Source organism: Scyliorhinus torazame, chromosome 10, assembly GCF_047496885.1.
Source record: "Scyliorhinus torazame isolate Kashiwa2021f chromosome 10, sScyTor2.1, whole genome shotgun sequence".
Taxonomy (NCBI): domain Eukaryota; kingdom Metazoa; phylum Chordata; class Chondrichthyes; order Carcharhiniformes; family Scyliorhinidae; genus Scyliorhinus; species Scyliorhinus torazame.
The window spans coordinates 205153838-205166031 of record NC_092716.1 but is presented as its reverse complement, the minus strand read 5'-3'; the positions used below and the strand labels follow the sequence as shown (position 1 = coordinate 205166031).

The 12194-nt window shown below is 58.0% G+C and overlaps 1 protein-coding gene across 5 annotated transcripts in view; it reads left to right on the top strand.

Moving 5' to 3' along the window:
• The window catches only part of ush1c (Usher syndrome 1C), a 420683-nt gene that overhangs the window by 158468 nt on the left and 250021 nt on the right, over window positions 1-12194 (top strand). For all 5 annotated transcript variants that reach the window (XM_072466296.1, XM_072466295.1, XM_072466293.1 and 2 more), the window contains exons 8-9: window positions 2464-2567; window positions 2708-2792. In XM_072466296.1, the coding sequence (XP_072322397.1) occupies window positions 2464-2567; window positions 2708-2792 (189 nt within the window). The remainder of the gene's footprint in view (window positions 1-2463; window positions 2568-2707; window positions 2793-12194) is intronic.

Here is a 12194-nt window from a genome sequence, read left to right as displayed (position 1 = left end):
AAAATCCAACCACATTCTAAATGCTGGATGTCCATTCTTTTGTTGGAGACTGAGTGGGAGGTGGGGACATGCGATCTAGGCCACTAGCTTGTTGGAACAAGTTAATATTTCCTTGCTGAGCTCAGTTTGCTGCTTTTAAAATCTGACTAGCATCTGATACAGAAATGAGCTCGAGCCCAGGTTCGGGACATGACTCCATCTACCCTGCTTCTGTTGGATGTTCTGAACCATCCCCTTCCAGATTGATTCATCTCTGTGTGCCGATCTCATTTTGTGATGTCACTACCACTGGACACCATCACTTTATCCAGAACCTGCTGACCTGCATGAAGGAATACTTGATTAGAGATTGACTCTTGATTCAGGAACCCATGTGAACCAATGGTCGTATGTTGCTTGGGTGGGCATGCGTGAAATCGCTCGAGAAGATGTCGGACGCGGATTCCATCATAATCATACACTCACGCAATATTTTGTCCCGTGAGTTGAGAATGCACCTGCCATCAGTACAGCAGGCAATGCAGCCCATTAAGGGGCCAATTGAACACAATTTTATTGTGGCCGATCTGCTTTTATGGTTGTCAGGTGGGCCGATTGGTCATTGGTCAAGCAGCATTTACGTTTTAGCTACATCCAGGTCGGGATGGACAGTCAGGGTTGAAATAAATTTAACAAGGTGACTAGGGGCCGAGGTTTGCATATGAATATTATGCTTAAAGCCTCTTTGCAGAACTTTCCTCTCGCATTTTATTTTTTACAGATCTGTGGTTCCCTGAGACAGCCACGCAATGGTTGTCTCCCTAAGGGAGCCCAAGCCCACACTCTACCTTTTCTCAGCACCTGCCCTCCTGTCGCCCTCCCCAACAGTGTTGAGCCTTTCCCAGTGTGCATTTCACCCTGGCTTCCCGTTAATTGGCCAACCAGCTTGAAATTGTGTTGCGGGCTAATTGCAGCAGGAAGTGAAGTGTCTTTTGCGCCTACCTACGGGCCGTCAAGTGTTCTTGCCCGACAGGCAAAATATTCAAGCCAATATTAATTTTTTCAGTGGTCTCAGTTCTGTAAATCCTTCTTTTCTCTATCCCTGCCTTTATTGTCTAAGTCTGGATGCAATGGTGCAAACGCACTTCCTGCATTTTGAGTGGGTTCTATGGTGATATGCATCACTGTAAATACACTACGACTAAGTAAACACTAGAGGGAGCACCAGAGACGTAATGACATGCAGACATATAGCTAATGAACACATAGAATAGGACACGACCAATGGGCAGTCAAGACACCCAGAGGTGACACTACCACAAGGGGGGCATTACACAACCCATATATATAAGGACAGGGCACACATGCTCTGTCTCTTTTCCACAGACAGCACTTAGAGAGTAGGACAGGGGCAGATCAGAAGCATCACACCCACCACGTGACTTAGAGCAGACTGGTTCGTTAGACTGAGTTACTATAGCAAGATTAGCAGGAGAGTCGAACTCATAGAGAACTGTGCTAATGGTTCAATAAATCACATTGAACTTACTTCAACATCTGGAGTATCTTTTGGTCAAAGCTGCATCGAGTTGCAGCCTGTGTTATCCCAGAGTACATAAAACAACAGGTTCAAATAAACTAAACCTTTTTGAGTTCATACTATCTCGAGTTTGCTGTAGGGTTATTGATAAAAAATTGGATCACAGAAAAAAAGGCAACTGATTGGGAAATTCAAAGAGGGAAGAAATAAGCCAAACGGAATTTTTCCGAAATAATGGCAAAGCATCGGGTTCAGTCAGAAAACTGGCATGATTCCCCCAGACAAACAGACAGGTTTCCCGATGAGATCTTCCCACACTTTGCTATTTTTTTGAAGAGGGGTATGTTTTGACCTGTCATTATGAGGGGCATGCCAACAAGCCCTGCTTCACAGAGAACAAGGGGCCCTGAACTCAAAATTGAATCTAAAGACCCCCTCCCCCATGGACATTGGGACGTGCCCCACCCCCCTATTGATGGCATGTCCCCCCCACCCCGAACATAGATCGCTGGCATGAACCCCTCACACCTCACCACGCCCCAACCCCCGAATGTAGATAGCTAACTTTGGGGCAATGGGTCATCCTATATGAGCCCCCTTTCGGCCCCACTCCCTCGCAGTTTATTCCCTCTTTACTATCTTTGTGCTCTTGCGTGAAATTTGGCAGTAACATTTTTTGTAAAAATAAATTGAAAATGCAGTCTTTAATAGTGTTGTATGCAAGCTCTCTCTCCATGCATAATAAAACAAATATCTCATAAGATTATTGATGAGAAACTTCAATCATGTTTAGAAATGACTGTTAATTCGAAAGCAATGTTTGTGAAAAGAAAAGTACTCATCACATATACCTGGCAATTCTTATTTACACCAATATTCTGAATGTTGGTCTTGTCAAAGTCTGAAATTTATTGTGAGTTTGTTCGCAATCTTATTTTTTGTAGGATGGGAAGATGAGTGTAGCTGGCCTTGCTTCACTGGGAAGCAAGGAAATAAAGGAAAAGAAGGTCTTTATCAGCTTAGTTGGCACAAAAGGCCTGGGATGCAGGTAAGTCACGATTTCTGTCAATTTATTGGACAAGAAAGATTTCTTCTACAAGTTGCACTTTTCACTTTTACCATTAATTATTGAATATTATTTTTTTAAATCTTTTACTCAATATTCTCTCTCTCTTTCCTCTAATGTAGCATTTCTAGTGGTCCAACCCAAAAACCAGGGATCTTTATCAGCAATGTGAAACCAGGATCTGTATCGGCGGAGGTGGGCTTGGAGGTAAGTGTGTCATGAGCAGAAGTGGAGATTTGCTACTGACACTCTTATCTGATGACAAGCTACTGTTGTCTCATCTTACTTTGAGTTTGGCACTGCGTGAAGCAGCGGAAAATGCAAGCTGTTAGGGTGAGAAATCAACTGGGACACCAAAATAATAAATTGTTGAATAAAATAATATTTCACATAAATAAATGGACTTTCTTGGAGGGTTGCAGGCAGTTTGAAGCTGTGGGCTGACATGCACCAATAGATCTGTAAAGAGCACCATCACCACTGTTCATATTATATGCCTGAATAAAACGAATGAGTATCGGGCGTCATTCTCCGACCCCCCAGAGGGTCGGAGAATGGCCGTTGGCCGCCGTGAATCCCGCCCCCGCCGGTTGCCGAAGTCTCCGAAGGGAGAAAAGTCGGCGGGGCGTTAATGGCGCCACTGCCGCGGAGAATGTCACGGGTCTGCGCAAGGCAGCCGATTTTCGGCCTGCCGATATTCTCCCTTCCGGATGGGCCGAAGTCCCGTCGACGTGATGACCGTTCACGTCGACGTGAATCAAACCTCCTTTTCATCGGCGTGACCCGGTGCTCCAGGCTCACGCCGACCAGCGTGGAGGTGAGTGACGGCCTGGGGGGTTGGCTCTGGGCAGGCAATGGCGTGGCCGCAGTCTGATTGCGTGAGGAGAGGTGTGTCTCGGCTTGTGTGTGTGTGTGTGTGGCGGGGGGGGGTGGTTAGAGTAGGCTGGGCTCCGGGGGAGTGCCGGGAGGGGGTCCGTGCCGGGGTGGAGGTTGGGGGGGGGGGGGTCCGTGCCGGGGTGGAGGTTGGGGGTTGGGGGGGGACCGTGCCGGGGTGGAGGTTGGGGGTTGGGGGGGGGGGTCCGTGCTGGGGTGGAGGTTGGGGGGGGGGGTCCGTGCTGGGGTGGAGGTTGGGGGGGGGGTCCGTGCCGTGCCGGGGTGGAGGTTGGGGGGGGGGTCCGTGCCGGGGTGGAGGTTGGGGGGGGGGGGTCTGTGCCGGGGTGGAGGTTGGGGGTTGGGGGGGGTCCGTGCTGGGGTGGAGGTTGGGGGGGGGGTCCATGCTGGGGTGGAGGTTGGGGGGGGGGGGAGTCCGTGCCGTGCCGGGGTGGAGGTTGGGGGTTGGGGGGGGTCCGTGCCGAGGAGGGGGATGGGAGGGCAAGTGAGTTGGTCCACCTGGCCAGGTGCCAGCCTCCAACAGTTGGACCCATGCGGTCCATGCCACCTGGCTGGGGGGAGGAGGGGTTATGGGCAATGATGACATGTCGTCGTTCCCCTCCCCCCCACCAGGCCGTCATGTTTTCAGATCATCCAGCGATGTTGGCCGCCGTGGTGGCAGCCGCTCATGTCTATGTTGCCCTGGATGAGGAGGAGGAGGAGGAGGAGGACGAGCGTGGCAGAGAGGCGGCGCAGGCTGGAGGGACACCTGACCGACAGGACGAGGAGGGGGACGAGGACGTCGCGGCCCCACGGCAACGGAGGCACCCGAGGGCGCCCCGTGTGTACCTGCCCCGGCAGTCATACCAGGACCTCACGGACCGGGACTGCAGGAGGAGACTCCGGATGAGCCGGGAAACCGTGGCACACATCTGCCACCTGCTGGCACACCTGTCACCGCGTGGCACTGGCGGGGGACACCCTCTCCCCGTGTCCGTCAAGGTTACGGTGGCCCTGAACTTTTATGCAACGGGGTCATTCCAGGCACTGAGTGGGGACCTGTCCGGCATATCGCAGACATCGGTGCACCGGTGCATCCGGGCAGTGACAGATGCCCTATATGCCATGGCGCACCGCTACATCCGCTTCCCCGTGGACCGGGCCAGCCAAGATGCCCGGGCCGTGGGCTTCTCTGCCGTGGCCGGGTTCCCCATGGTCCAGGGCGCGATCGATGGAATGCACGTCGCCGTGCGGCCACCTGCAGGTAACAGGGCCGTGTTCACTAATAGGAAGGGGACCTATTCGATGAACGTACAGGTGGTCTGCGACCACCGCATGATGATCCTGCACGTCTGCGCCCATCACCCAGGCAGTGTACACGACTCATTTGTGTTGTCGCGGTCATCCATCCCCGGCATGTACGAGGGACGCCATCCCCGGCTGAGGGGCTGGTTGCTGGGCGACAGGGGCTACCCATTGCGATCGTGGCTGATGACGCCTATACGGATGCCACGCAATGAGGCGGAGAACCGCTACAATGATGCCCTTGTAGCGACAAGCGGAGTGATCGAGAGGTGCTTTGGCGTGCTGAAGATGCGTTTCAGGTGCCTGGGCCTCTCTGGGGGCGCCCTCCAGTATCGGTCAGATAGGGTCGGCCGCATCATTGTGGTGTGCTGCGTCCTGCACAACATAGCCCAGCAGAGGGGCGATGTGCCGCAGGCAGAGGAGGGCGGAGTGGAGGAGCAGCAGGAAGAGGCGCAGTCCTCCCCAGATGAGGGGGATGGGGGCAATGGTCAGGGCAGACGGGGTAGACACAGGCGGGTGGCTGTCCACCGTTACCGGCTGGCCCAGCGGGCACGGGACAGACTGATAGACGCCCGCTTCACTGACTAGATGGGTGTGGGAATCGGGTAGTATGGCCACAGACCGCACACCATGGCAACAGCCGACCACCCACACCCCACACCCATCCACCCACCCAGCACCCTCACCCCCCTCCCCAACCCCACCCACCCCACCCGCATGCACAACCCCCCCCCCCCCCCATTGCCGATCCACCAGCGGCACAACGGGCCGGGCTCACACAGTTGCGGGTGGACGCGTGTCTATCGCAGGCCATGGAGGATGATGACAACCCGCCCTGCGATGAGCTCCTGGCTCTACATCTTTGGACTATGTCTGACCCATGGCCACAGTACCACCATCCACCCGGACCATCCCTGCATGCGGCTGTGACACTGCAGCGCACGGTCCCGTCCTCTGCCTGGGGGATGTTGATGGCAGCCCAGGGGGAAGGGGGCAGACTCACCTGGGGCTGAGGTAAGACCACCCCTCACACACACACTTGCGCTCAACGTACATGACACCCCCGCACACTTTGGAAAGAGCACAAAGGCAGCTTCGGTAGGTGTAACATTGACTTTAATAACCAAAGGAGTTCATGCACGTGCCCTAGCCCCTAAAACTCATCTGTGCCCTGCACCCGTGCCAACTTACTCAGTGTCTAATTGTTTGGCCTTACGGGCCCTTTGACTACGTCTACGTGGTTCCCCAGACGGTACAGCAGAACTGGAGGTGGACTCCTGTGATTCCTGCCCTCTGACACTGGATCCCTTTGGCGGCCGTTTCCTGGGGCGTCCTGGCCTAGATGGGCCAGGCTGCGGCCCGGGCGACTGGGATGGCGAGCTGCCAGCCTGTCCTGCCCGTTGCCCACCCGATGCACCTGGGACGGAAGGGGGGGAGTCCGAGGTGTCGCGGTGTACCGGGACCTCCCCTACAGAGGGAGCCGGGACGGACCACACCACCTCCTCCTCCCTCGGGGTGCCCGATGGCCCCCAGGCCTCTACATGGGTGGGGGATGCGAACGGACTGGCCATCCGACGCCCCCCCGACATCTGGCGCTGCCATTCCTGGAGGCCCGTGCTGGTATCGACAGGGGTCTGCAGGTTTGCAGCCATGGAGCCCAGGGGGATGGCAAACCCTGTCTGTGACAGTGCGACGCCAGCTTGCACATGGCCACTGGCGCCGATGTCCTCAGCGATGGCCTGCAGAGACTGGGCCATGGCCTGCTGAGACTGGGCCATGGCCTGCAGAGACTGGGCCATGGCCTGCTGAGACTGGGCCATGGCCTGCAGAGACTGGGCCATGGCCTGCTGAGACTGGGCCATGGCCTGCAGAGACTGGGCCATGGCCTGCTGAGACTGGGCCATGGCCTGCAGAGACTGGGCTATGGCGTTGAGCGCCTCTGCCATCTGGCGCTGGCACTGGCTCATGGCCTCCTGTGAGAGGGCAGCCATTTCCTGGGCCACAGACGCCGCCTGCACGGAAGGCCCCAGGCCTCGCAAACCGTTCCCCATGTCTGACACCGTCGCACCCATTGCCTCCACCGCGGACGCCACCCGTGCGGTGTCAGCCTGGGTGGCACGCATGACAGGCACCACTCCCAGCTCCTGGACGCGGGTGGACTCCTCCACCTGCGACCGCAGCCGCCGCAAGCCGCCCGTCACCGTCTTCGCTCGTCTCCGGGTCGGTGGTTGCATCGGATCTATGTGTGGGTGTGGTAACTGCAGGAACCCGGGATCCATCTGGGCGGCAGATGTTCGCTTGGGCTGGGCTGCCCTCCGACCGCCCGGTCCCTCTGCTGCTCCTACCTCCACCTGCTGTACCGGGACAGCTGTGTTGTGCGCACCAGTGAGTGTACCAGACGCCTCATCACTAAAGTGCCCAACCGTGGTGAGTGTTTCTGCGATGGTGGAGGGTATTGGTGACAGCAGTGGCGTTGTGTCGTGCTCTTCGTCCCACTCTGAGTCCATGGCACTTTGGGGTGGGGGTTCGTCTCCACCCATCCACTCTGGGTCACTGTCCGGTATTTCGTCTTCCTGGGCAGTGCTGTCCCGGGTAGGGGTGTCCTGGGTAGTGCTGTCCCGGGTAGGGGTGTCCTGGGTAGTGGTGTCCTGGGTAGTGGTGTCCTGGGTAGTGGTGTCCTGGGTAGTGGTGTCCTGGCTCGGATGTGACGGGGGCCTGTGGCTGCCCCCCTCGTCGCTGGGTGGTCGCTCCCGCACGTGACGGGGGTGTCGTCTCCCTGTTGCTCCAGGTCTCTCCGTCTCCCATGGTGTGCGAGGGGCATCCTGCGGGCATCGCATGCTGGAGGGTCCGGGTCTCTCCGTCTCCCGTGGTCTCCGAGGGGCATCCTGCGGGCGTCGCATGCTTGAGGGCCAGGGTCTCTCCGTCTCCTGTGGTCTCCGAGGGGCATCCTGCGGGCGTCGCATGCTGGAGGGTGCGGGTCTCTCCGTCTCCCGTGGTCTCCGAGGGGCATCCTGCGGGCGTCGCATGCTGGAGGGTGCGGGTCTCTCCGTCTCCTGTGGTCTCCGAGGGGCATCCTGCGGGCGTCGCATGCTGGAGGGTGCGGGTCTCTCCGTCTCCTGTGGTCTCCGAGGGGCATCCTGCGGGCGTCGCATGCTGGAGGGTGCGGGTCTCTCCGTCTCCTGTGGTCTCCGAGGGGCATCCTGCGGGCGGTCTGCATCTGCGGGGATGGGTGCCTGGACGTTTGGTCCTGCGATAAACAATGAAGCATGCATGGTTCGACATCAGGCAGTGATCAGGTGATACGGGGGAGGGGGGATATGGGGACGGGCTGTTGGTGGCTCACTTGCTAGTACGCCCCCGACCTCTGCATCAGCAACCTCCCGGTCCTCAGGTCCGCCAGCCAGTTCCAGGGCCCTTTCCTCGTGTACGGTCAGTGGCCTCTCATCAGCGGGCCCTCCTCCAGTCCTCACATGCTCCCTATTGTTGTGTGCGCGCTTCTCCTGTGGGGAGGGCGGGGGGCAGGGGTAAAAGGCAACAGTGTAAGGCAGGTATATGAATGCACACCATCGGTTGCGCGTGCATTGCAGAGGTTAAGGTTAGGGCTGGATTCACTTGGGGATATGGGGGAGGGGGGATATGGGGGAGGGGGGATATGGGGGAGGGGGAGATATGGGGGAGGGGGGATATGGGGGAGGGGGGATATGGGGGATATGGGAGAGGGGGGATATGGGGAGGGGGGATATGGGGAGGGGGGGATATGGGGGAGGCGGGATATGGGGGAGGGGGGATATGGGGGAGGGGGGATATGGGGGAGGGGGGATATGGGGAGGGGGGATATGGGAGAGGGGGGGATATGGGGGAGGGGGATATGGGGGAGGGGGGGATATGGGGGAGAGGGTATGGGGGAGGGGGGATATGGGGGATATGGGGGAGGGGGGATATGGGGAGGGGGGATATGGGGGATATGGGGAGGGGGGATATGGGCGAGGGGGGATATGGGGGAGGGGGATATGGGGGAGGGGAGATATGGGGGAGGGGGGGCTATGGGCAGGGGGGGATATGGGGGAGGCTCACCCTGCCTGCTCTGACGAGGTCGTTCACCTTCTTGTGGCACTGGGTGCCTGTCCGTGGTGTCAGGGCCACAGCGGTGACAGCCTCTGCCACTTCCCTCCACAGACGCCGGCTGTGGCATGGGGCAACTCTGCGGCCGTGCCCGGGATACAGGGCGTCCCTCCTCTGCTCCACCGCGTCCAGGAGCGCCTCCACATCCCGTGACTCGAACCTCGGGGCTGAGCGACGGCCAGCCATCCAGTCGGGTGTTGCGGTCGGGTGTTCCAGTCGGGTGGGGGGGGGAGCAGCGCGGCCTTATGAGCCGTCACGCCGTGCAGCGCGTATGACGCTGCACGGCGTGAACCACTGCGCAAGTGCGGATCCCGTTACGTCGCTGCTAGCCCATTTCGGGCCGGAGACTATCGACCCATTTTTCCGACGTGACGCAAGTCGGATTTGCGGCCTGTGGGTGAGGGGGGTTCCTGCACCGGGGGGGGGGGCCTCAAATGGGGTCTGGCCCGTAATCGGTGCCCACCGATTGGCGGGCCGGCCTCTCTGAAGGAGGACCTCCTTTCTTCCGCTGCCCCGCAAGATCCATCTGACATCTTCTTGCAGGGCGGCCTCGTGGAGGACGGCAACAACGCATGCGCTGGTGACGCCAGTTACGCGGCGCCAATGCCCGGCGCGCGTAAATGACGCAACGCCGTTCCTAGCCCCCCGGGGGCGGGAGAATAGGGGGCTCCGGTTTTCACTCTGGCGTCGACACTTAGACTCCCGATGGGAGAATTCCGCTCTATATATTTCAAACCTTCCTGGTTATAGTTGTGGTGCCGGAGGTTTGGAAGCCTGCCAATATTGTACCATTACTTAAAGATGGAGAAAGGGATAACCCAAGCAATTATTGTCCAGTTAGCTTAACTTCAAATGTGGGGAAATTACTGGAATCAATTCCGACGGACAGCATATACCTCAATTTAGAAAGGCAGAGATGAGCAAAGGAAAACCAGTATAGATTGTTGAGGGCAAGTCATGTGTGACAAACCTGATTGAATTTTGACAAGGTGACAAATGGGGTTGATGGTGGCCCTTGGCGGATGTGGCATACATAGATTTTAGCAATGCTTTTTGACAAGGGACAGGATTCGAACTGGTCCCGGACCTGGACCGATACAGCAACTGTTGAGGGACTAGCACCGGCACCACGTGGAACACAATCGATTCCAATGCAAATGGTGCGGGATTCCCCGATTTCGCGATTGACACTCAGGAGGCTGACAAACTGCAGCCGTATTTACACGCTTCACTCCCCACGCACACCATCCCAGCCAACAAGATGGCAGCAAGACTTCCACCGCCAAGATTCACAGATAGTGAGCTTGAGACCCTCCTGGAAGGGTGAGGAGAGGCAGACCACCCTGTACCATGGCCCAGGAAGGAGGCTGCCAGCCACCACCATTCGTCGTGCCTGGGTGCAGGTGGCAGAGGTGGTCAGGGCAACACCATTTGGACTGGAAGAAACTGCACAACCTCCTCAGGGTAGGCAGGGTGACTAGGGAGCACTGTGCCCCTGGCACGAACCCCCTCCCACACACCCGTAACCACCCTTCCCCCCAGTCAGTGGCAAAGCCTGAGCCCCCCCCGTGTGTCGAGCAGCAACGAGGACAACAGCATGGACGGGAGCTCGTCTCACAAGACCCAAGACAACCCGGAGCTCGAGTCCGGGGATGACACAGATTTCCCGTCACAACTGTCTCCAGCACGTTCATCTCAGTTGGGCACTTTAGTGAAGAGGCTCCTGGGACGCTCTCTGGCGCGCATCACACAACTGCTCTGGTACATCAGGTGGAGGTAGGAACTCCAGAGGCCCCCCCCCAGGACAGTTGAATGGTGGGCTGATCCCAGGGACTACCTTTCATCCAGATGGGTTTTCTGCTTCTAGAACAGACAGTCCCATCTACAGTGGAGATGCAGTCGCAGAGCCAGGGATTACATGAGGGGTTGTCGGCGAACATCCAGCAACTGCAGATGCAGTTGGAGGAGTCCAACCACATGCAAGAGTAGGAGGTAGTGCTGATCATGCATACCACCGGGGCCAACACCGCATGTGTGGTATCCGCGGTGGATGCATTGGGGGGGGGGGGAACGAAGGTTTTGGCTATGGATCAGTATGTCAACGCCTCGGGCATTCTGTCTCACGGGCAGCCATGTGCCAGAGCCACTTGGACATTGCAGGGCCGTCCCTCAGCGGGCCATGGCTGGGAACATCGGCAGCATTGCCCAGGCGTTGGCTGACGTGGCGCAGACACAGAGGGAGGTAGCACAGTCACAGTGTGATGTGGCGCAGTCCCAGACGGAGATGGTCTGCTCCCTGTGCTCCACGGCCACGAGCATGCAGATGCTATTCGAGACCAGAGCAGACCCCCAGGACTGGCAGCGCCAGGTGGCAGAGGAGCCTCGGGGGATAGCTCCGCTCACACTCCCCATCCCATGGACTAGCCCAGGGGTCACCACCAGGCACCTGAGGGAGGAGAAGGTTTTGGGTCTGTGCCTGTGACTCCCACAGGGGAGGTACCGGAACACCACAGCACCTCGCACTCCCTCCCTCCTGTCCCTGGCGCATCTGGTGGGCAGTGGGCAGAACAGGGTGGCACCATGCCACCTTGGATGCCTGAGCAGCAGCTGGGTCCATCCGGCCCGGTCGCTCCAGAAGGCAGCCGCCAACTCAGATCCCAGGGCAGGAATCACAGCAGGCCGCCTCCACTCCTGATGTACTGTCTGGGGACCCACCTCGACATAGTGTTAGGGCCCATAAGGCCAGAAAGTCCGGAGACCAAAGCGGAGACCCGGTACAATGAGGCCCATGTGGCCACCCGGGCTGTGATTGAACGGTGCATCGGATCCTCAAGATGCAGTTCTGACACCTCAAGCGCTCCAGTGGTGCACTGCAGTGCACCCCACAAAGGGTCATTCGCTTTGTGGTGGTCTCCTCCACAACATCGCACAGCAGCGGGGCAACGAGCTGGAGGGTGGTGATGAGGAACATGTGGCCACCACTGATGACAAGGACAAGGATGATGAGGCACCGCCGGACCAGCAGGGGCTGGAGGATGAGCCCAGGGAGGAACCTCCAGGGTTCTGGGATTGTGTCAGCACTGTCATTGTCGAGGGCAGGGATTGATGTTAACCCATAGAGCTAATGGGCTGCCATATCCAGGGGGAGACGGGCTGTGATGGGCCAATGAAATCCTGGCCACAGGAAAACGAGTTATGAGCTGTGATTCCATACAATTTACAGTGCAGAAGGAGGCCATTCGGCCCATCGAGTCTGCACCAGCCCTTGGAAAGGGCACCCTACCTAAGCCCACACCTCCATCCTATCCCTGT